The 25,516-nt window shown below is 46.9% G+C and overlaps 1 protein-coding gene across 1 annotated transcript; it reads left to right on the top strand.

Moving 5' to 3' along the window:
* Nucleotides 1–509: 509 nt before the first annotated feature.
* LOC119777608 (kunitz-type protease inhibitor 1-like) lies at nt 510–21,787 on the top strand. Its single transcript, XM_038276562.1, has 10 exons — nt 510–998; nt 7,492–7,652; nt 7,800–7,941; nt 14,906–15,076; nt 15,679–15,714; nt 15,805–15,933; nt 16,313–16,363; nt 16,446–16,616; nt 19,990–20,055; nt 21,335–21,787. The coding sequence occupies exons 1-10, from the start codon at nt 563–565 to the stop codon at nt 21,508–21,510; spliced, it is 1,539 nt and encodes a 512-aa protein (XP_038132490.1). The 5' UTR covers nt 510–562; the 3' UTR covers nt 21,511–21,787.
* The last annotated feature ends 3,729 nt before the right edge of the window (nt 21,788–25,516 follow it).

The raw sequence follows: 25,516 nt of genomic DNA, 5'->3' as shown, positions 1-25,516 counted from the left end.
AGTCATGCAAATGAAACCGGTTACAAAGTGAAAAACAGTCCTAATTCCACATTCATCAGAGCTGGTGATACTTCAAACAAAAATAAACAGCATCTAATGAGTGTAGAGCTTATACAATTTTTATTAATGTACCAAAATGATGCTTTTCTCTTTTAACAATGAATTCCTCTTATCAGTACGGATCCTCACACCGTGCATAAAAAAGGGCATATTGCAGCACCAATGACACCCGACTGATAGTGTCCCTACCGAAGTTCAAATCAAACCTACGCCCTTGGTCTGCAGACTAATGTTAGTCTGCAGACTAACGTTAGTCTGCAGACTATAGGATCCATCAGCAATAGATGGATTTATTGGTTGGTCCATCCAGGGACTGGGAGGCGTCTCCGTGGGAGTGGGGAGTACCAGCATGGCGTCAGGTGACTTCACTGTTTTCGGCCTGTCAGCAATCCAGTGCATAAACAGAGTGACTGAAAACAGCTCCGCTCTCAGTGCCACACCTGTATGACGTCAGCAGCGTCTTATCGCTGCAGGTGAGACGCGCCACTGAGGAGCGGCTCAGATGGTTTCCTGTCGGTCTGAGCAGAACCCCGCACTGAGCTTCCAGCTGCCTGAGATGTTCTGGTTCTGTTGGACCTTCTCCGCGCTGCTGCTTTGCGGCGCGCGGCGCGTCGCGGCGGAGGAATGCGGCGCAGCTTTCCGCTCCGGACGCGAAAACTTTGTGCTGGACCTGAAGGACGCGGTGGGGGATGGGGCGGCTCTGCTGGACACGCGGGCCGTGTCCGTGGATGAGGACTGCCAGGACCACTGCTGCACCGATCCACGCTGCAACCTGGCGCTGCTGAAGCCGCGTGACGAGAACGCGACAGAAAACACGCGCACTTGCGTACTGATTGACTGTGTCCACAAAAACCGCTTCGTCTGTCGGTTTGTGAACCAGGCTGGATACCAGAGCTACATCAGAGAGAGCATGTTCCAGAGATACCTGCAGGCACCAGGTGAGAACCAGCACACACCATCTAATCCGGTCATCTAATCCGGTCATCTAACCCGGTCATTTAATCCGGTCATCTAACCCGGTCATTTAATCCGGTCATTTAATCCGGTCATTTAATCCGGTCATTTAACCCGGTCATTTAATCCGGTCATTTAACCCGGTCATTTAACCCGGTCATTTAACCCGGTCATTTAATCCGGTCAATTAACCCGGTCATTTAACCCGGTCAATTAACCCGGTCATTTAACCCGGTCATTTAATCCGGTCATTTAACCCGGTCATTTAACCCGGTCATTTAATCCGGTCATTTAACCCGGTCATCTAATCCGGTCAATTAACCCGGTCATTTAACCCGGTCAATTAACCCGGTCATTTAACCCGGTCATTTAATCCGGTCATTTAACCCGGTCATCTAATCCGGTCAATTAACCCGGTCATTTAACCCGGTCAATTAACCCGGTCATTTAACCCGGTCATTTAATCCGGTCATTTAACCCGGTCATTTAATCCGGTCATTTAATCCGGTCATTTAACCCGGTCAATTAACCCGGTCATTTAATCCGGTCATTTAACCCGGTCATTTAATCCGGTCAATTAACCCGGTCATTTAACCCGGTCAATTAACCCGGTCATTTAACCCGGTCATTTAATCCGGTCATTTAACCCGGTCATTTAACCCGGTCATCTAATCCGGTCATCTAATCCGGTCAATTAACCCGGTCAATTAATCCGGTCATTTAATCCGGTCATTTAATCCGGTCATTTAACCCGGTCAATTAATCCGGTCATTTAACCCGGTCATTTAACCCGGTCATCTAATCCGGTCATCTAATCCGGTCAATTAACCCGGTCAATTAATCCGGTCATTTAACCCGGTCATTTAACCCGGTCATTTAACCCGGTCATTTAATCCGGTCATTTAATCCGGTCATTTAACCCGGTCAATTAACCCGGTCAATTAACCCGGTCATTTAATCCGGTCATTTAACCCGGTCATTTAACCCGGTCATTTAACCCGGTCATCTAATCCGGTCAATTAACCCGGTCAATTAACAAGGTCATTTAATCCGGTCATTTAATCCGGTCATTTAACCCGGTCAATTAATCCGGTCATTTAATCCGGTCATTTAATCCGGTCATTTAATCCGGTCATTTAACCCGGTCATTTAATCCGGTCATTTAACCCGGTCAATTAATCCGGTCATTTAACCCGGTCATTTAACCCGGTCATTTAACCCGGTCAATTAACCCGGTCATTTCATCCGGTCATCTAATCCGGTCATCTAACCCGGTCATCTAACCCGGTCATTTAATCCGGTCATTTAATCCGGTCATCTAATCCGGTCATTTAACCCGGTCATTTAACCCGGTCATTTAACCCGGTCATTTAACCCGGTCAATTAACCCGGTCATTTAACCCGGTCATTTAACCCGGTCATTTAACCCGGTCATTTAACCCGGTCATTTAACCCGGTCATTTAATCCGGTCAATTAACCCGGTCATTTAACCCGGTCAATTAACCCGGTCATTTAACCCGGTCATTTAATCCGGTCATTTAACCCGGTCATTTAACCCGGTCATTTAATCCGGTCATTTAACCCGGTCATCTAATCCGGTCAATTAACCCGGTCATTTAACCCGGTCAATTAACCCGGTCATTTAACCCGGTCATTTAATCCGGTCATTTAACCCGGTCATCTAATCCGGTCAATTAACCCGGTCATTTAACCCGGTCAATTAACCCGGTCATTTAACCCGGTCATTTAATCCGGTCATTTAACCCGGTCATTTAATCCGGTCATTTAATCCGGTCATTTAACCCGGTCAATTAACCCGGTCATTTAATCCGGTCATTTAACCCGGTCATTTAATCCGGTCAATTAACCCGGTCATTTAACCCGGTCAATTAACCCGGTCATTTAACCCGGTCATTTAATCCGGTCATTTAACCCGGTCATTTAACCCGGTCATCTAATCCGGTCATCTAATCCGGTCAATTAACCCGGTCAATTAATCCGGTCATTTAATCCGGTCATTTAATCCGGTCATTTAACCCGGTCAATTAATCCGGTCATTTAACCCGGTCATTTAACCCGGTCATCTAATCCGGTCATCTAATCCGGTCAATTAACCCGGTCAATTAATCCGGTCATTTAACCCGGTCATTTAACCCGGTCATTTAACCCGGTCATTTAATCCGGTCATTTAATCCGGTCATTTAACCCGGTCAATTAACCCGGTCAATTAACCCGGTCATTTAATCCGGTCATTTAACCCGGTCATTTAACCCGGTCATTTAACCCGGTCATCTAATCCGGTCAATTAACCCGGTCAATTAACAAGGTCATTTAATCCGGTCATTTAATCCGGTCATTTAACCCGGTCAATTAATCCGGTCATTTAATCCGGTCATTTAATCCGGTCATTTAATCCGGTCATTTAACCCGGTCATTTAATCCGGTCATTTAACCCGGTCAATTAATCCGGTCATTTAACCCGGTCATTTAACCCGGTCATTTAACCCGGTCAATTAACCCGGTCATTTCATCCGGTCATCTAATCCGGTCATCTAACCCGGTCATCTAACCCGGTCATTTAATCCGGTCATTTAATCCGGTCATCTAATCCGGTCATTTAACCCGGTCATTTAACCCGGTCATTTAACCCGGTCATTTAACCCGGTCAATTAACCCGGTCATTTAACCCGGTCATTTAACCCGGTCATTTAACCCGGTCATTTAACCCGGTCATTTAATCCGGTCATCTAATCCGGTCATCTAACCCGGTCATCTAACCCGGTCATTTAATCCGGTCATTTAATCCGGTCATCTAATCCGGTCATTTAACCCGGTCATTTAACCCGGTCAATTAACCCGGTCATTTAACCCGGTCAATTAACCCGGTCAATTAATCCGGTCATTTAACCCGGTCAATTAACCCGGTCAATTAATCCGGTCATTTAACCCGGTCATTTAACCCGGTCAATTAATCCGGTCATTTAATCCGGTCATTTAACCCGGTCAATTAACCCGGTCATTTAATCCGGTCATTTAACCCGGTCATTTAACCCGGTCAATTAACCCGGTCATTTAATCCGGTCATTTAATCCGGTCATTTAACCCGGTCATTTAACCCGGTCATTTAACCCGGTCATTTAACCCGGTCATTTAACCCGGTCATTTAACCCGGTCATTTAATCCGGTCATTTAATCCGGTCATTTAACCCGGTCAATTAACCCGGTCAATTAACCCGGTCATTTAATCCGGTCATTTAATCCGGTCATTTAACCCGGTCATTTAACCCGGTCATTTAACCCGGTCATCTAATCCGGTCAATTAACCCGGTCAATTAACAAGGTCATTTAATCCGGTCATTTAATCCGGTCATTTAACCCGGTCAATTAATCCGGTCATTTAATCCGGTCATTTAATCCGGTCATTTAATCCGGTCATTTAACCCGGTCATTTAATCCGGTCATTTAACCCGGTCAATTAATCCGGTCATCTAATCCGGTCAATTAACCCGGTCAATTAACAAGGTCATTTAATCCGGTCATTTAATCCGGTCATTTAACCCGGTCAATTAATCCGGTCATTTAATCCGGTCATTTAATCCGGTCATTTAATCCGGTCATTTAACCCGGTCATTTAATCCGGTCATTTAACCCGGTCAATTAATCCGGTCATTTAACCCGGTCATTTAACCCGGTCATTTAACCCGGTCAATTAACCCGGTCATTTAATCCGGTCATCTAATCCGGTCATCTAACCCGGTCATCTAACCCGGTCATTTAATCCGGTCATTTAATCCGGTCATCTAATCCGGTCATTTAACCCGGTCATTTAACCCGGTCATTTAACCCGGTCATTTAACCCGGTCAATTAACCCGGTCATTTAACCCGGTCATTTAACCCGGTCATTTAACCCGGTCATTTAACCCGGTCAATTAACCCGGTCATTTAATCCGGTCATCTAATCCGGTCATCTAACCCGGTCATCTAACCCGGTCATTTAATCCGGTCATTTAATCCGGTCATCTAATCCGGTCATTTAACCCGGTCATTTAACCCGGTCAATTAACCCGGTCATTTAACCCGGTCAATTAACCCGGTCAATTAATCCGGTCATTTAACCCGGTCATTTAACCCGGTCATTTAACCCGGTCATTTAACCCGGTCAATTAATCCGGTCATTTAATCCGGTCATTTAACCCGGTCAATTAACCCGGTCATTTAATCCGGTCATTTAATCCGGTCATTTAACCCGGTCATTTAACCCGGTCAATTAACCCGGTCATTTAATCCGGTCATTTAATCCGGTCATTTAACCCGGTTATTTAACCCGGTTATTTAACCCGGTCATTTAACCCGGTCATTTAACCCGGTCATTTAACCCGGTCAATTAATCCGGTCATTTAATCCGGTCATTTAACCCGGTCAATTAACCCGGTCATTTAACCCGGTCAATTAACCCGGTCATTTAATCCGGTCATTTAATCCGGTCAATTAACCCGGTCATTTAATCTGGTCAATTAACCCGGTCAATTAACCCGGTCAATTAATCCGGTCATCTAATCCGGTCATCTAATCCGGTCATTTAATCCGGTCATTTAACCGTCATTTAACCCGGTCATCTAATCCGGTCATCTAATCCGGTCAATTAATCCGGTCAATTAACCCGGTCAATTAACACGGTCAATTAATCCGGTCATTTAACCCGGTCATCTAATCCGGTCATCTAATCCGGTCATTTAATCCGGTCATTTAACCGTCATTTAACCCGGTCATCTAATCCGGTCATCTAATCCGGTCAATTAATCCGGTCAATTAACCCGGTCAATTAACCCGGTCATTTAATCCGGTCATTTAATCCGGTCAATTAACCCGGTCATTTAATCTGGTCAATTAACCCGGTCAATTAACCCGGTCAATTAATCCGGTCATCTAATCCGGTCATCTAATCCGGTCATCTAATCCGGTCATTTAATCCGGTCATTTAACCGTCATTTAACCCGGTCATCTAATCCGGTCATCTAATCCGGTCAATTAATCCGGTCAATTAACCCGGTCATTTAACCCGGTCAATTAACCCGGTCATTTAACCCGGTCAATTAATCCGGTCAATTAACCCGGTCAATTAATCCGGTCATTTAACCCGGTCAATTAACCCGGTCATTTAACCCGGTCAATTAATCCGGTCAATTAATCCGGTCAATTAACCCGGTCAATTAACCCGGTCATTTAATCCGGTCATTTATTCCGGTCATTTAATCCGGTCATTTAATCCGGTCAATTAACCCGGTCATTTAACCCGGTAATTTAACCCGGTCATTTAATCCGGTCAATTAACCCGGTAATTTAATCCGATCAATTAACCCGGTCATTTAATCCGGTCATTTAATCCGGTCATTTAATCCGGTCATTTAATCCGGTCAATTAACCCGGTCATTTAACCCGGTCATCTAATCCGGTCATTTAATCCGGTCATTTAATCCGGTCAATTAACCCGGTCATTTAACCCGGTCATTTAACCCGGTCATTTAATCCGGTCAATTAACCCGGTCATTTACTCCGGTCATTTACTCCGGTCAATTAATCCGGTCATTTAACCCGGTCATTTAATACGGTCATTTAACCCGGTCATTTAATCCGGTCAATTAACCCGGTCATTTACTCCGGTCAATTAACCCGGTCATTTAACCCGGTCATCTAATCCGGTCATCTAATCCGGTCATTTAACCCGGTCATTTAATCCGGTCAATTAACCCGGTCATTTAACCCGGTCATTTAATCCGGTCAATTAACCCGGTCATTTACTCCGGTCAATTAATCCGGTCATTTAACCCGGTCATCTAATCCGGTCATCTAACCCGGTCATGTAATCCGGTCATCTAACCCGGTCATTTAATCCGGTCAATTAACCCGGTCATTTAACCCGGTCATTTAACCCGGTCATTTAACCCGGTCATTTAACCCGGTCATTTAACCCGGTCAATTAACCCGGTCAATTAACCCGGTCATTTACTCCGGTCATTTAACCCGGTCATTTAACCCGGTCATTTAACCCGGTCATTTAACCCGGTCATTTAATCCGGTCAATTAATCCGGTCATTTAACCCGGTCATTTAACCCGGTCAATTAACCCGGTCAATTAACCCGGTCATTTAACCCGGTCAATTAACCCGGTCATTTAACCCGGTCATTTAATCCGGTCAATTAATCCGGTCATTTAACCCGGTCAATTAATCCGGTCATTTAATCCGGTCATTTAACCCGGTCAATTAATCCGGTCATTTAATCTGGTCAATTAATCCGGTCATTTAATCCGGTCATCTAACCCAGTTGTTTAATTCAGTTATTTAATCCGGCATCTATTCCGGTCATTTAATCTGGTCATTCTGTCCCTGCTTCTTTAATCCTAGCCCTTAATCCCAATGTATTCGTTAATCCTATTCCTTAATCCTAATTTCTAATCCTAGCCCTTCTCTTTCAGGTGAGCAGCCTCCGCCCATCGCTAACGCAGGCCGCGATGTTGTTGTCCAGCCTGGAGAGACGGTGACGCTGAACGGCACAGAGAGCGTGGCGCTGGGGAACGCCAAGATCGCCACCTACCGCTGGAGTTTGCAGAGTGGAGACCGCAGTCTGAAGATGGAGGTAACGGTTCAGAGGTTCTGATCTGTTCATCGGAACACCGACCCAAACTCAGACGTGTCCTGACCAGATCAGTCGTGTCGGTCGGCTTTAAACCGGCTCGGGTTCAGCTGGTTTCTGGTTCCTGAGTGTCTCTCTGGGGTTCTGCAGAACACGGACCTTCTGGACCAGCAGCGGCTCTCCAACCTCCAGCCGGGATCCTACGTCCTGAAGTTGACCGTCACCGACTCCAACGGCCGGTCAGGCGAAGATGAGGTCAGCGTCCTGGTCCTCAGCTCGGAGCTGTCCAGCTGTGAGTGCCCATTGATGACGATTATGGTGATGATGGTGATGATGATGATGGTGATGATGATGATGGTGATGATGATGATGGTGATGATGACGATTATGGTGATGATGATGATGGTGATGATGATGAGGCTTCAGTGAAATAAAACCAAGATATTGAAAGAATTGGTGAGAATGACAGAAGAACAGGTCTAAGACTGTAAATTCCAACAGTAATTAAACGCATATGCATTGGATACGAAGGGAAATAATCCAAGCTTTCCAATGGTCTTTAAAGGCATCATCAGAGCGGTTTATGTGACGGCAATAAGGCAACTAAATTAGAAGCAACTAAAGTATATTTACGTATCCTCAGTGATAGATATGGTGAAAATAATAACTTCCCATCAAGACTTATGGAAGGAAAAAGTCCAAACTTGGATTGAAGGTTGCCGTCCTCTGATGGTCGTCACCTGTGGACCAATCAGGAGTGACAGTTCAACCAGAGACAAAGCTCTGATTGGTTAATCACCTGGTAGCCATGTTTCAAAAACGGGAAAACCTGGTGAACAACCACAGCGGAATGGGTTCATAGTCACCTGGTGATGGACAGCTGGGTGTGGTCTGCATCGTCATGGTAACTGATGCTGTTTAGTCAGATCTGGTCAGGGGGAGCATGGAGATACAGGAGGGGGGCCTAAGATGGAGCCTTGACCCTTACCAGCCTCCATCCGTCCTTCTCTGGGATTGAAACCAGTCCAGTTCTGGACCAGAAAGGCCCACCCAGTTTCCAGATGTGTTTGAGTAGAGCTAGAGCTGCATAGATCCGATGGGTGTTGGTCCTTCAGCTCCAGGGCAAACTCTTGCATCGGGTGCCGCTATCGCCCCAGTGCATGATGGGAAAACAGCTTTCTGTCACTGATAAACGGTCCTATGTCCTTCCCGACCAATCAGCTCGTCTCTTTCAAAATATGCAGAAAAACAAACTTCAACAACAAATCTGGCTCTTTGGTTTGCTCTGACATTATAGAAATAACACGCAATAAAATAGATCTGCAGTAAAATAGATCTGAGATAAAATAGATCTGTGATAAAATACATCTGCAATAAAATAGATCTGTGATAAAATAGATTCAATTCAATTCAATTCAATTCAGTTTATTTATATAGCGCCAAATTCACAACACACGTCATCTCAAGGCACTTTACAGTTCAACCAGATCATACAGTCAAATTGATACAAAGTTTTCTATCTAAGGAAAACCAGTTGATTGCATTGACTCATTGACTCAAATACAATCCCCCACACTAAGCATGCTTGTAGCGACAGTGGAGAGGAAAAACTCCCTTTTAACAGGAAGAAACCTCCAGCAGAACCAGGCTCAGTGTGAGCGGCCATCTGCCGAGGCCGACTGGGGTTCAAGGAGACAGAAGCAGAGATACAAAAAGCAGCTGTAAAAGGCGGCCCCGTCCAGGAAACACACAGCCAATCTATTTATCTGCGATAAAATAGATCTGCGATAAAATGGATCTGCGATAAAATAGATCTGTGATAAAATAGATCTGCATGAAAATAGATCTGTGATAAAATAGATCTGCGATAAAATAGATCTGTGATAAAATACATCTGCGATAAAATACATCTGCGATAAAATACATCTGTGATAAAATAGATCTGCATCAAAATAGATCTGTGATAAAATAAATCTGCGATAAAATAGATCTGCATCAAAATAGATCTGTGATAAAATAGATCTGTGATAAAATAGATCTGTGATAAAATAGATCGGTGATAAAATAGATCTGTGATAAAATAGATCTGCGATAAAATAGATCTGCGATAAAATACATCTGCGATAAAATACATCTGCGATAAAATACATCTGCGATAAAATAGATCTGCGATAAAATAGATCTGCGATAAAATAGATCTGCGATAAAATAGATCTGCATCAAAATAGATCTGTGATAAAATAGATCTGTGATAAAATAGATCTGTGATAAAATAGATCTGTGATAAAATAGATCTGCATCAAAATAGATCTGTGATAAAATACATCTGCGATAAAATAGATCTGCATCAAAATAGATCTGTGATAAAATAGATCTGCATCAAAATAGATCTGTGATAAAATATATCTGCATCAAATTAGATCTGTGATAAAATAGATCTGCGATAAAATAGATCTGCGATAAAATAGATCTGCGATAAAATAGATCTGCAATAATAAAATAGATCTGCAATAATAAAATAGATCTGCAATAATAAAATAGATCTGCAGTAAAATAGATCTGCGATAAAATAGATCTGCGATAAAATAGATCTGCAATAAAATAGATCTGCATCAAAATAGATCTGCGATAAAATAGATCTGCATCAAAATAGATCTGCGATAAAATAGATCTGCGATAAAATAGATCTGCAATAAAATAGATCTGCATCAAAATAGATCTGCGATTAAATAGATCTGCGATGAAATAGATCTGTGATAAAATACATCTGCGATAAAATAGATCTGCATCAAAATAGATCTGTGATAAAATAGATCTGCATCAAAATAGATCTGTGATAAAATATATCTGCATCAAATTAGATCTGCGATAAAATAGATCTGCGATAAAATAGATCTGCGATAAAATAGATCTGCAATAATAAAATAGATCTGCATCAAAATAGATCTGCAATAATAAAATAGATCTGCAATAATAAAATAGATCTGCAATAATAAAATAGATCTGCGATAAAATAGATCTGCGATAAAATAGATCTGCGATAAAATAGATCTGCATCAAAATAGATCTGCGATAAAATAGATCTGCATCAAAATAGATCTGCGATAAAATAGATCTGCGATAAAATAGATCTGCAATAAAATAGATCTGCATCAAAATAGATCTGCGATGAAATAGATCTGCGATGAAATAGATCTGCGATGAAATAGATCTGCGATGAAATAGATCTGCGATAAAATAGATCTGCAATAATAAAATAGATCTGCATCAAAATAGATCTGCAATAATAAAATAGATCTGCAATAATAAAATAGATCTGCAATAATAAAATAGATCTGCGATAAAATAGATCTGCGATAAAATAGATCTGCGATAAAATAGATCTGCATCAAAATAGATCTGCGATAAAATAGATCTGCATCAAAATAGATCTGCGATAAAATAGATCTGCGATAAAATAGATCTGCAATAAAATAGATCTGCATCAAAATAGATCTGCGATGAAATAGATCTGCGATGAAATAGATCTGCGATGAAATAGATCTGTGATAAAATAGATCTGCATCAAAATAGATCTGTGATAAAATAGATCTGTGATAAAATAGATCTGTGATAAAATAGATCTGCGATAAAATAGATCTGCATCAAAATAGATCTGTGATAAAATAGATCTGTGATAAAATAGATCTGCAGTAAAATAGATCTGTGATAAAATAGATCTGCAATAAAATAGATCTGTGATAAAATAGATCTGCAGTAAAATAGATCTGTGATAAAATAGATCTGCGATAAAATAGATCTGCGATAAAATAGATCTGTGATAAAATACATCTGCGATAAAATAGATCTGCATCAAAATAGATCTGTGATAAAATAGATCTGTGATAAAATAGATCTGCATCAAAATAGATCTGCATCAAAATAGATCTGCAATAATAAAATAGATCTGCAGTAAAATAGATCTGCAGTAAAATAGATCTGCATCAAAATAGATCTGCATCAAAATAGATCTGCAATAAAATAGATCTGCATCAAAATAGATCTGCATCAAAATAGATCTCCAGTAAAATAGATCTGCATCAAAATAGATCTGCAATAGTAAAATAGATCTGCTTTAAAATAGATCTGCAGTAAAATAGATCTGCAATAATAGATAGATCTGCAATAATAGAATAGATCTGCAATAATAAAATAGATCTGCAGTAATGAAATAGATCTGTAGAATAGATCTACAATGATAAAATAGATCTGCAATGATAAAATAGATCTGCAATAATAGAATAGATCTGCAATGATAAAATAGATCTGCAATAATAGAATAGACCTGCAATAATAAAATAGATCTGCAGTAAAATAGATCTGCAGTAAAATAGATCTGCAGTAATGAAATAGATCTGCAGTAATGAAATAGATCTGCAATGATAAAATAGATCTGCAATAATAGAATAGATCTGCAATAATAAAATAGATCTGCAGTAATGAAATGGATCTGCAGTAATGAAATAGATCTGCAATGATAAAATAGATCTGCAATAATAGAATAGATCTGCAATAATAGAATAGATCTGCAGTAAAATAGATCTGCAGTAAAATAGATCTGCAGTAAAATAGATCTGCAGTAATGAAATAGATCTGCAGTAATGAAATAGATCTGCAATGATAGAATAGATCTGCAGTAAAATAGATCTGCTTTAAAATAGATCTGCAGTAAAATAGATCTGCAATAATAGATAGATCTGCAATAATAGAATAGATCTGCAATAATAAAATAGATCTGCAGTAATGAAATAGATCTGTAGAATAGATCTACAATGATAAAATAGATCTGCAATGATAAAATAGATCTGCAATAATAGAATAGATCTGCAATGATAAAATAGATCTGCAATAATAGAATAGACCTGCAATAATAAAATAGATCTGCAGTAAAATAGATCTGCAGTAAAATAGATCTGCAGTAATGAAATAGATCTGCAGTAATGAAATAGATCTGCAATGATAAAATAGATCTGCAATAATAGAATAGATCTGCAATAATAAAATAGATCTGCAGTAATGAAATAGATCTGCAGTAATGAAATAGATCTGCAATGATAAAATAGATCTGCAATAATAGAATAGATCTGCAATAATAGAATAGATCTGCAGTAAAATAGATCTGCAGTAAAATAGATCTGCAGTAAAATAGATCTGCAGTAATGAAATAGATCTGCAGTAATGAAATAGATCTGCAATGATAGAATAGATCTGCAGTAAAATAGATCTGCAGTAAAATAGATCTGCAGTAATGAAATAGATCTGCAGTAATGAAATAGATCTGCAGTAATAGAATAGATCTGCAATAATAGAATAGATCTGCAGTAATGAAATAGATCTGCACTGTCAGGCTGTGCCTCATTATGGGTGTTTAACTAGTTATTATTAACTAGTTGGTTAAACAGAACGAAGTGCGACTCTCCGTCGTTCCAGAACGCAGGACTGCGAAGGAACGTTTTATTTTATTTTTTAATTTTTGTATTCTTCATCAACCAGTTGCAAACATCTGGTTCTGCAGCAGACGGCTCCATCCAGCAGACTTTAGCCCCGCCTACATGAGAGCCATAAACTCCGCCCACTTTCAGGGATAGCAGCGGCTCTGAGGTCCAATAATGCCGCGACCGCGCTACCTCCACAATCTGAATTTAAACGGATGTCATTGAACACATCGTATCCGGTCGCTGACTGGAAGCGTTTAACTGCGTGGAAACGGACCTCCAGTAGAACCAGAACCGCTGTGAACACCAGCCAATCAGAGCCACTCTTCCACCATGTTCTGCCGCCCATCATGCATTTGGCCGCCGGCGTCTGGGAGGCAGTAGATGTCAGACTGAGCAGCTCGGCCTTCCGATGGCGCCCCAACCGATCCGGGTGGAGAAGGTAAAGGTAGCGGGAAAGGATCGCTGCTTTAAGCAGGTCTGTTGGTCGTTTCCTGGTTTTAGTGGCAGATGATCCATAAGCAGCTTGGTTCCTCCCATCAGTTCATTGGCTGAACTGAATGATGGGCGAACAGGAGGAGCCGCCTGCCAGCCGACCATCAGGGGGTTGAGATTATGTCACTTCCTGTATTTTTTCTGGGTGGGCTGTTATAAAAAAAAAGACAGATTATTGATGGTCTGACGTTGGCTGGAGACTCTAATCCCAGATTAACTGCTGACAGTTTCTGCTGCAACCGTTGGCTGTGAGGTGATGGATCTGTTTTAATGGCTGTGATCCAGGCCTGCGCTTGTACTGGTTGGACTGGTTATCCAGCACCACTCCCAGCTGAGCAGAAACCGGCTCCACCAGAACTTTCTTAATGTCTTCAGTCGAGTTTCATGTGAGTTCAGGAGAGCAGAGAGTTGATGATGAAGGGGCGTCCCAATCCAGCCTTTTCCTTTCTGATTCCAGTACCGACTAGTTCCAGTACCGACTGGTTCCAGTACCGACTGGTTCCAGTACCGACCCACTCCCACAGCAGCAGTAAAACATTCCTTCTGTTAGTGGATCAGAGACCAAACAGTTCTGATCGCTCCCAGCTCTGTGTCATGGACCGGTCTGGCTGTAAATCCGTTGCTACGGTTACAGAGACATCAGACCGCTGTGGTTGGAAGCCGAGTACAGGAAGTTTCCTCATAGTAGCTTCATCTGGTCTGTTCCTGTTTGGCTGTGACTCCATCCTGGAGAGAAATATCAGCTGTGCTGCTGCCATCAACACCTTTGTTTCTAGATGTTGGAGCTTGGCCTGTTTTACAGTGTAGTCCTGTTTCTCTGGCTGTGACTAACTGGATGTGCTCTCTTCATCCTCTGACATGGGAGCTGGCTCGGAGCTCGTCTGCCTGGCTGTGTGTTTCCTGGACGGGGCCGCCTGTGGAGCTGGTTGACAGTTGCCTTTTGTATCTATGCTTCTTTTTCTATGTCTGCTTCTGTCTCCTTGAACCCCAGTGGGCCTCAGCAGATGGCCGCTCACACTGAGCCTGGTTCTGCTGGAGGTTTCTTCCTGTTCAAAGGGAGTTTTTCCTCTCCACTGTCGCTACAAGCATGCTTAGTGTGAGGGATTGCTGAAGAGTCAATGAGTCGATGCAATCAGCTGGTTTTCCTTAGATAGAAAACTTTGAATCAATTTGACTGGATGATCTGATTGATCTGGAAAGTGCCTTGAGATGACGTATGTTGAGAATTTGGAGCTATAGAAATAAACTGAATAGAATTGAAGTGATGTCACCCTTGCTGTTCCTCAGCGTACTGTCTGGCGCCGGTGAAGGTGGGGCCTTGCCGCGCGGCGTTTCCCCGATGGCGTTACAAAGTCGAGACGGGCAGCTGTGAGAAGTTCACCTTTGGAGGCTGCAAACCCAACAACAACAACTTCCTGTCAGAGTGGGAGTGTTTGCTGGCCTGCAGAGGAGTCACAGGTACCGCCCCCACCCACACAGACCCCCACCCACACAGAACCCCCCCACCCACACACCCCCACCCACAGACCCCCACTCACACAGACCCCCACCCACACAGAACCCCCCCACCCACACAGACCCCCACCCACACAGACCCCCTCACCCACAGATCCCCACCCCCACACAGACCCCCATCCACACAGACCCCCATCCACACAGACCCCCACCCACAGACCCCCTCACCCACAGACCCCCTCACCCACACAGACCCCCACCCCAACACAGACCCCCACCCACACAGACCCCCACCCACACAGACCCCCACCCCAACACAGACCCCCACCCACAGACCCCCTCACCCACACAGACCCCCTCACCCACAGACCCCCACCCACACAGACCCCCACCCCCACACAGAACCCCACCCACACAGACCCCCACCCAGAGACCCCCTCACCCACAGACCCCCTCACCCACAGACCCCCACCCCCACACAGAACCCCACCCACACAGACCCCCACCCACAGACCCCCTCACCCACAGACCCCCACCCACAGACCCCCTCACCCACAGACCCCCAATCACACCTGTTTTCTCAGTCTGTCTGCTTCGCTCCACAGTGTCATCAGAAAGGAGCGTCACTCTACCCACCACCAGTGAGTCCAGCCCCCGTCACCCACCCCCACCCACCCACCCCACTCCCTGTTGGCAGTTTGCTCTTAATGTGTGTGTGTGTGTGTGTGCAGCGGAGTGCAGCCCGGTGTGCCGCCCTGATCAGCTGACCTGTGATGAACGCTGCTGTTTGGACTGGACTCTGGAGTGTGATGGCGTGAAACAGTGCAGCGACGGCACCGATGAAAACTCCTGCAGTGAACGTAACCGCTCTGCTCTTTAGCGCCCCCTGCTGACCGCCTTTAACCGCTCTGCTCTTTATCGCCCCCTGCTGACCGCCTTTAACCGCTCTGCTCTTTATCGCCCCCTGCTGACCGCCTTTAACCGCTCTGCTCTTTATCGCCCCCTGCTGACCGCCTTAAAGGCGGTCAGCAGGGGGCGATAAAGCAGGTTCTAGATTTCCAAGGTTTCCATGATCTGAACTTCGTCAGCCGGACAGGAAGCAGGAAATGATTGATTGATGGGCAGGTTTTAGACCCGCCTCTCTGGATCCAGATCTTTATCAAACCTCCAGCCTCTCTCTAGCTGTTGGGATTGCACCTTCATCATCATCATCATCCTCTTTCTCCTCTTCCTCCTCAGTGAGTCAGACCTTCAGCCGCCTGCTGAGCATCAATGTCAGTGAGAAGCAAGGTCAGTTCCCCTCAGATGCTCCCGGGTTGTCATGGTAACCAGTCCTTTTGGTAGTGACTATGGTGGCCTTGTTCATCCGCAGCCCGATGTGTGGAGCCTCCTCGCACCGGTCCGTGCCGGGCCAGTTTCACCCGCTGGTACTACGACCCTACAGACAGGAAGTGCCAGAGCTTCACGTTCGGAGGCTGCGACGGAAACGACAACAACTTCGAGGAAGAGTCGAAGTGCAGCGAGACCTGCAAAGGAGTGACAGGTACCTGAGGAGGCGTAGGGGAGGTCAGGCAGGAGAACATCTGGTAGTAGAGGGCAGTGATGATGGTCAGCGATGGTTAGCAAGATAAAGATGCAGAGCTGCTCTTCAGCCTCAGCCAAAAGGAAGAGAAGTTATTCTGAGGAGACCTGCTGGGCGTCCCTGTGGCCAGCTTATGTTGACCAGTAGCAGACTGGGATTATCAGGTCTGTACTGGTGCAACTGGGATCTGTTGCTAATTTCTAACCACATCTGTAACAATGGCTTTAAGGGGAATGAGTGGGGTCGTTCGGGGGCTCAGATTGGTCGTTCGGGGGCTCAGATTGGTCGTTCGGGGGCTCCGATTGGTCGTTCGGGGGCTCTGATTGGTCGTTCGGGGGCTCAGATTGGTCGTTCGGGGGCTCAGATTGGTCGTTCGGGGCTCAGATTGGTCGTTAGGGGGTTCTGATTGGTCGTTAGGGGGCTCTGATTGGTCGTTCCGGGGCTCTGATTGGTCGTTCCGGGGCTCTGATTGGTCGTTCGGGGGCTCAAATTGGTCGTTAGGGGGCTCTGATTGGTCGTTCCGGGGCTCAGATTGGTCGTTCGGGGGCTCAGATGGGTCGTTAGGGGGCTCAGATTGGTCGTTCCGGGGCTCTGATTGGTCGTTCGGGGGCTCTGATTGGTCGTTCGGGGGCTCTGATTGGTCGTTAGGGGGCTCTGATTGGTCGTTAGGGGGCTCTGATTGGTCGTTAGGGGGCTCTGATTGGTCGTTCCGGGGCTCTGATTGGTCGTTCAGGGGCTCTGATTGGTCGTTAGGGGGCTCTGATTGGTCGTTAGGGGGCTCTGATTGGTCGTTCCGGGGCTCTGATTGGTCGTTAGGGGGCTCTGATTGGTCGTTAGGGGGCTCTGATTGGTCGTTCGGGGGCTTAGATTGGTCGTTGGGGGGCTCAGATTGGTCGTTCGGGGGCTCAGATGGGTCGTTCCGGGGCTCAGATGGGTCGTTCCGGGGCTCAGATGGGTCGTTCCGGGGCTCAGATTGGTCGTTCGGGGGCTCAGATTGGTCGTTCGGGGGCTCAGATTGGTCGTTCGGGGGCTCAGATTGGTCGTTCGGGGGCTCAGATTGGTCGTTCGGGGGCTCAGATTGGTCGTTCGGGGGCTCAGATTGGTCGTTCGGGGGCTCAGATTGGTCGTTAGGGGGCTCAGATTGGTCGTTAGGGGGCTCAGATTGGTCGTTAGGGGGCTCAGATTGGTCGTTAGGGGGCTCAGATTGGTCGTTAGGGGGCTCAGATTGGTCGCTCGGGGGCTCAGATTGGTCGTTCGGGGGCTCAGATTGGTCGTTAACTCCCTCATCAGAGTGGTTTCGGTCACATGCCTCATGGAAGAGTGAGATAAGGGAGGACGGGTGGGATGAGAATCTAACCAAACCATTTCTCTATAGAGGAGGTGGTCTTAGACGTAACCTTTCAACTGCTTCCAAAACACTTTTAGGAAGACCACCCAGAAGACTCGCCTCCCACCCCCCAAGGTGACCTCCTTGGCCAATCCAGTGGGCGGGATCAGAGCCTCCTTCTGTTCTCCCTCATTCTTTGTTCCACCTCCCATATATTACACTCTGAAGTTATTATTATTATTATTATTATTTAAAACGTTATTGTAATAAATAGAACCTGTTCATCATCTCATGGGTTCTTCCTCATGTTGATTCAGTCTCTTTCACACTAAGAGGCTGTTTGCAGCCGCTGCAGATGTTATCGTCCCAATAAATGGTCGTTATTGGTGGTTATCAGTCCCATAGAATGGCTTCAGATAGTCAACCCCCCCCCCCCCCACCACCACCACCATGAGGAATTAATTCATCTGTTTATGTGTCATCTGAAAATAATTTCAGTACTTCTACATGTACTGTAAATATAATAAAAATAAAATCTCCTATCCTGTCATTGAGTTGTAGATTCCTCTGCCTATGAATATTTAATTATATTTAATTATTTAAAATCTGTGAATTAATGCAGATCATTCTTTAATAAGATCCTCAATTAATGAACATGTTTGTTTTTAAACCTAATGTGTCTGATGGACCTAATGCACAAAACTATGATTAAAATCTGACTAAATCAGGAAATAAAGCAGCGTGATGTAAGGAGGGGGAGACGGAGGAAACTCTGAGTTTACTGAAAGAAACCTGCTGCTGACCTGGTCAGCTGTGGGAGGATGTTACCATGGCAACAGAACCAGGATGAGGAAACTCTGAGTTTACTGAAGGAAACCTGCTGCTGACCAGGTTAGCTCTGGGAGGATGTTACTATGGCAACAGAAACAGGATGAGGAAACTCTGAGTTTACTGAAGGAAACCTGCTGCTGACCAGGTTAGCTCTGGGAGGATGTTACTATGGCAACAGCAACAGGATGAGGAAACTCTGAGTTTACTGAAAGAAACCTGCTACTGACCAGGTTAGCTCTGGGAGGATGTTACTATGGCAACAGGATGAGGAAACTCTGAGTTTACTGAAGGAAACCTGCTGCTGACCTGGTCAGCTGTGGGAGGATGTTACTATGGCAACAGAAACAGGATGAGGAAACTCTGAGTTTACTGAAGGAAACCTGCTGCTGACCTGGTCAGCTGTGGGAGGATGTTACCATGGCAACAGCAACAGGATGAGGAAACTCTGAGTTTACTGAAAGAAACCTGCTGCTGACCTGGTCAGCTGTGGGAGGATGTTACTATGGCAACAGAAACAGGATGAGGAAACTCTGAGTTTACTGAAAGAAACCTGCTGCTGACCTGGTCAGCTGTGGGAGGATGTTACCATGGCAACAGCAACAGGATGAGGAAACTCTGAGTTTACTGAAAGAAACCTGCTGCTGACCTGGTCAGCTGTGGGAGGATGTTACTATGGCAACAGAAACAGGATGAGGAAACTCTGAGTTTACTGAAAGAAACCTGCTGCTGACCTGGTCAGCTGTGGGAGGATGTTACTATGGCAACAGAAACAGGATGAGGAAACTCTGAGTTTACTGAAGGAAACCTGCTGCTGACCAGGTTAGCTCTGGGAGGATGTTACTATGGCAACAGCAACAGGATGAGGAAACTCTGAGTTTACTGAAGGAAACCTGCTGCTGACCAGGTTAGCTCTGGGAGGATGTTACTATGGCAACAGCAACAGGATGAGGAAACTCTGAGTTTACTGAAGGAAACCTGCTGCTGACCTGGTCAGCTGTGGGAGGATGTTACTATGGCAACAGAAACAGAGGATGAGGAAACTGTTAGTGAAACGGAAAAAACGCACTGATTTCAGGTTTAGAAAACTGAGAATTTTCCGAGGAGCTAATTGAGGAATGAACCTGGACTTCAGTGGAGCCGGAAGGTAAAGCTGAACTTTGTTCTTTGTTTCTACAGAACAGAACCTGTTTTCCAAGGGAATGTTTGAACGTTTGGGAACAGATGAAGATGTTGGGGAATCGGGTAAGCTCTTCATCCTTTAGGAAGCTAAAGAAGACTGATGCCATCAAATGATCACTTCTAAACTGACTGGACTGACTTTGGGATAAAAAACCAAAAAATAAAATGTAACCGATTGAAATAAAAAATATAGAAAACACATTAAAAAACTAAATAACAGAATCAATTATAAACAGCTGCTAGAAATAAATGACAAATTCAGTTTATTTCTAGAGCTGGAATTGACATCATCTCAGCTCACTTCATAGATCCAGATCAACCAGATCATCCAGACAGATTAAAGGTTCCCAGTCTCTGTGCATCAAGGTCATCAGATATTTTCAGTAGATGTTTGCTGTCAATCCTGCATCATCCCTCACCACCAGCACCCTGAGAATCAGCTCATAAAGTCCATCTTCCAACATTTGGGGAAGCTCCGCTCTTTACACCATGGAGACAAACATCCTCAGACTCTCCTCACTGTGAAGCACGGTGATGGCAGCACCATGCTGTGGGACAGAAGGACTGGGCAGATGTGAAAGGATGATGGATGGAGGCAGCTGTAGATAACCTGAGACTGAGGCGGAGCTTAGATCAGAGATGTTCCCAGATGTTTCCTATCCTGAGCTTCAGCTGGTTCTAAAGGGAAGCTGAAGGAGACGGACGGAGACAAACTTCAGCATCTCTGAGTTCAAACCTCCCAATTTACCTTTGATAGAAGACAAGGAGCAAACATCCCAATTTACCTTTGATAGAAGACAAGGAGCAAACATCCCAATTTACCTTTGATAGATGACAAGGAGCAAACATCCCAATTTACCTTTGATAGAAGACAAGGAGCAAACATCCCAGTTTACCTTTGATAGAAGACAAGGAGCAAACATCCCAGTTTACCTTTGATAGATGACAAGGAGCAAACATCCCAGTTTACCTTTGATAGAAGACAAGGAGCAAACATCCCAATTTACCTTTGATAGAAGACAAGGAGCAAACATCCCAATTTACCTTTGATAGAAGACAAGGAGCAAACATCCCAGTTTACCTTTGATAGATGACAAGGAGCAAACATCCCAGTTTACCTTTGATAGAAGACAAGGAGCAAACATCCCAGTTTACCTTTGATAGATGACAAGGAGCAAACTGTTCACAGGGAGTGAATACTTCTTTAGGGTCTCTGTTCAATTAAAGGTTCACTCAGACCCGTTCCTGTCAATCTGTTGCATGTAGTTCTAGGTTTTTCTCTAGAACAGGTTATGTTGTCCTGTGTGTGCTGACAGGAAGTGACCTCGCTGTGTCTCCACAGGCTCTGTGGCGTTGGCCGTGGTTCTGGCGGTAGCCATCTTGGCTCTGTTGGCCATCCTGGGGTACTGCTTTTTTCGTCGGCGCAGAAATCCCTCTAGCAGGCCCCCTGGACCCCCCCATGTGGAGCTCTCTCAGGAAGACTCACTCGTCTACAACAGCACCACTAAACCAGCGTGATGTCATCACCTGTTTTCACCATGGCAACCCTGCAGATGTCTGTCTGATTTTATTCTTCTTTGACTTAAACATTTTTTTTTTCTGGTTTATGTTTCTGCTATTTCCCAGTTTATTTATAACGTCTCTCAGTCCGGCCTGAGCCGCCTAGCCCGGCCTGGGCGCCCTAGCTCTGTCTAAGCGCCCTAGCTCTGTCTGAGCGCCCTAGCTCTGTCTGAGCGCCCTAGCCCGGCCTGGGCGCCCTAGCCCGGCCTGGGCGCCATAGCTCTGTCTAAGCAGCCTAGCCCGGCCTGAGCGCCCTAACCCGGCCTGAGCGCCCTAGCTCTGTCTAAGCGCCCTAGCTCTGTCTGAGCGCCCTAGCCCGGTCTGAGCCGCCTAGCCCGGCCTGGGCACCCTAGCTCTGTCTAAGCGCCCTAGCTCTGTCTGAGCGCCCTAGCCCGGCCTGAGCGCCCTAGCTCTGTCTAAGCAGCCTAGCCCGGCCTGAGCGCCCTAGCTCTGTCTAAGCGCCCTAGCTCTGTCTGAGCGCCCTAGCCCGGTCTGAGCCGCCTAGCCCGGCCTGGGCGCCCTAGCTCTGTCTAAGCGCCCTAGCTCTGTCTGAGCGCCCTAGCCCGGCCTGGGCGCCCTAGCTCTGTCTAAGCGCCCTAGCTCTGTCTGAGCGCCCTAGCCCGGTCTGAGCCGCCTAGCCCGGCCTGGGCGCCCTAGCTCTGTCTAAGCGCCCTAGCTCTGTCTGAGCGCCCTAGCCCGGCCTGAGCGCCCTAGCCCGGCCTGAGCGCCCTAGCTCTGTCTAAGCGCCCTGGCCCGGCCAGAGCGCCCTAGCTCTGTCTAAGCAGCCTAGCCCGGCCTGAGCGCCCTAGACCGGCCTGAGCGCCCGAGTTCTGTCTAAGCGCCCTAGCCCGGCCTGAGCGCCCTAGTTCTGTCTAATCGCCCTAGCCCGGCCTGAGTGCCCTAGTTCTGTCTAATTGCCCTAGCCTGGCCTGAGAGCCCTAGCCCGGCCTGAGCGCCCTAACCCGGCCTAAGCGCCCTAGCCCGGCCTGAGCGCCCTAGCCCGGCCTGAGCGCCCTAGCTCTGTCTAAGCGCCCTAGCCCGGCCTGAGTGCCCTAGCCCGGCCTGAGCGCCCTAACCCGGCCTAAGCGCCCTAGCCCGGCCTGAGCGCCCTAACCCGGCCTAAGCGCCCTAGCCCGGCCTGAGCGCCCTAGCTCTGTCTAAGCGCCCTAGCCCGGCCTGAGTGCCCTAGTTCTGTCTAATCGCCCTAGCCCGGCCTGATCGCCCTAGCCCGGCCTGAGCGCCCTAACCCGGCCTGAGCGCCCTAGTTCTGTCTAATCGCCCTAGCCCGGCCTGAGTGCCCTAGCCCGGCCTGAGCGCCCTAGCCCGGCCTGAGCGCCCTAACCCGGCCTGAGCGCCCTAGTTCTGTCTAATCGCCCTAGCCCGGCCTGAGTGCCCTAGCCCGGCCTGAGCGCCCTAGCTCTGTCTAAGCAGCCTAGCCCGGCCTGAGCGCCCTAGTTCTGTCTAAGCGCCCTAGCCCGGCCTGAGTGCCCTAGCCCAGCCTGAGCACCCTAGCTCTGTCTAAGCAGCCTAGCCCGGCCTGAGTGCCCTAGCTCTGTCTAAGCGCCCTAGCCCAGCCTGAGCGCCCTAGTTCTGTCTAAGCAGCATAGCCCGGCATGAGCACCCTAGCTCTGTCTAAGCAGCCTAGCCCGGCCTGAGCGCCCTAGCTCTGTCTAAGCGCCCTAGCCCAGCCTGAGCGCCCTAGTTCTGTCTAAGCAGCCTAGCCCGGCCTGAGTGCCCTAGCTCTGTCTAAGCGCCCTAGCCCAGCCTGAGCGCCCTAGTTCTGTCTAAGCAGCATAGCCCGGCATGAGCACCCTAGCTCTGTCTAAGCAGCCTAGCCCGGCCTGAGCGCCCTAGCTCTGTCTAAGCGCCCTAGCCCAGCCTGAGTGCCCTAGTTCTGTCTAAGCGCCCTAGCCCGGCCTGAGCACCCTAGCTCTGTCTAAGCAGCCTAGCCCGGCCTGAGCGCCCTAGCGGTCTGAGTGACGCTTGTGTAGATTTCTGATTTGTGCAGATTGGCCGAGTCAGCAGGTTTGTTTGTAACGGATGGTTTTGTTTTCGGGTCATCTCCTAATGAACATGTTTGTAAATCAATGTTTGGGTCTCAGGGTTCCTTTATTGCACTTTGAATGTTGGAGTGAAATGTCTTCAGTCCATCTGAGGAGACAGAACTTTGGGTTTTTAATGTATTGTGCCTCAGTTTTCATTTCAGTTTTTATCTCAGGACCAAATGTTTTAATGTTGAATAAAAATGAATCTAAATGCCGTGCTTCTTGTTTCCTACTGATTCAGTGCTTATGGTCATTTATTTCTCACTAATTAGAGGAACATTAATGATAGATGACAAGGAGCAAACATCCCAATTTACCTTTGATAGAAGACAAGGAGCAAACATCCCAGTTTACCTTTGATAGAAGACAAGGAGCAAACATCCCAGTTTACCTTTGATAGATGACAAGGAGCAAACATCCCAGTTTACCTTTGATAGAAGACAAGGAGCAAACATCCCAATTTACCTTTGATAGAAGACAAGGAGCAAACATCCCAATTTACCTTTGATAGAAGACAAGGAGCAAACATCCCAGTTTACCTTTGATAGATGACAAGGAGCAAACATCCCAGTTTACCTTTGATAGAAGACAAGGAGCAAACATCCCAGTTTACCTTTGATAGATGACAAGGAGCAAACTGTTCACAGGGAGTGAATACTTCTTTAGGGTCTCTGTTCAATTAAAGGTTCACTCAGACCCGTTCCTGTCAATCTGTTGCATGTAGTTCTAGGTTTTTCTCTAGAACAGGTTATGTTGTCCTGTGTGTGCTGACAGGAAGTGACCTCGCTGTGTCTCCACAGGCTCTGTGGCGTTGGCCGTGGTTCTGGCGGTAGCCATCTTGGCTCTGTTGGCCATCCTGGGGTACTGCTTTTTTCGTCGGCGCAGAAATCCCTCTAGCAGGCCCCCTGGACCCCCCCATGTGGAGCTCTCTCAGGAAGACTCACTCGTCTACAACAGCACCACTAAACCAGCGTGATGTCATCACCTGTTTTCACCATGGCAACCCTGCAGATGTCTGTCTGATTTTATTCTTCTTTGACTTAAACATTTTTTTTTTCTGGTTTATGTTTCTGCTATTTCCCAGTTTATTTATAATGTCTCTCAGTCCGGCCTGAGCCGCCTAGCCCGGCCTGGGCGCCCTAGCTCTGTCTAAGCGCCCTAGCTCTGTCTGAGCGCCCTAGCCCGGCCTGAGCGCCCTAGCCCGGCCTGAGCGCCCTAGCTCTGTCTAAGCGCCCTGGCCCGGCCAGAGCGCCCTAGCTCTGTCTAAGCAGCCTAGCCCGGCCTGAGCGCCCTAGACCGGCCTGAGCGCCCGAGTTCTGTCTAAGCGCCCTAGCCCGGCCTGAGCGCCCTAGTTCTGTCTAATCGCCCTAGCCCGGCCTGAGTGCCCTAGTTCTGTCTAATTGCCCTAGCCTGGCCTGAGAGCCCTAGCCCGGCCTGAGCGCCCTAACCCGGCCTAAGCGCCCTAGCCCGGCCTGAGCGCCCTAGCCCGGCCTGAGCGCCCTAGCTCTGTCTAAGCGCCCTAGCCCGGCCTGAGTGCCCTAGCCCGGCCTGAGCGCCCTAACCCGGCCTAAGCGCCCTAGCCCGGCCTGAGCGCCCTAACCCGGCCTAAGCGCCCTAGCCCGGCCTGAGCGCCCTAGCTCTGTCTAAGCGCCCTAGCCCGGCCTGAGTGCCCTAGTTCTGTCTAATCGCCCTAGCCCGGCCTGATCGCCCTAGCCCGGCCTGAGCGCCCTAACCCGGCCTGAGCGCCCTAGTTCTGTCTAATCGCCCTAGCCCGGCCTGAGTGCCCTAGCCCGGCCTGAGCGCCCTAGCCCGGCCTGAGCGCCCTAACCCGGCCTGAGCGCCCTAGTTCTGTCTAATCGCCCTAGCCCGGCCTGAGTGCCCTAGCCCGGCCTGAGCGCCCTAGCTCTGTCTAAGCAGCC

Source organism: Cyprinodon tularosa, unplaced genomic scaffold (genome assembly GCF_016077235.1).
Source record: "Cyprinodon tularosa strain WSP-4 unplaced genomic scaffold, ASM1607723v1 ctg1250, whole genome shotgun sequence".
In the NCBI taxonomy this organism is placed as follows: Eukaryota; Metazoa; Chordata; class Actinopteri; order Cyprinodontiformes; family Cyprinodontidae; genus Cyprinodon; species Cyprinodon tularosa.
The sequence above is the reverse complement of the archived record's forward strand: the minus strand, read 5'-3'. Positions and strand labels throughout refer to the sequence as shown.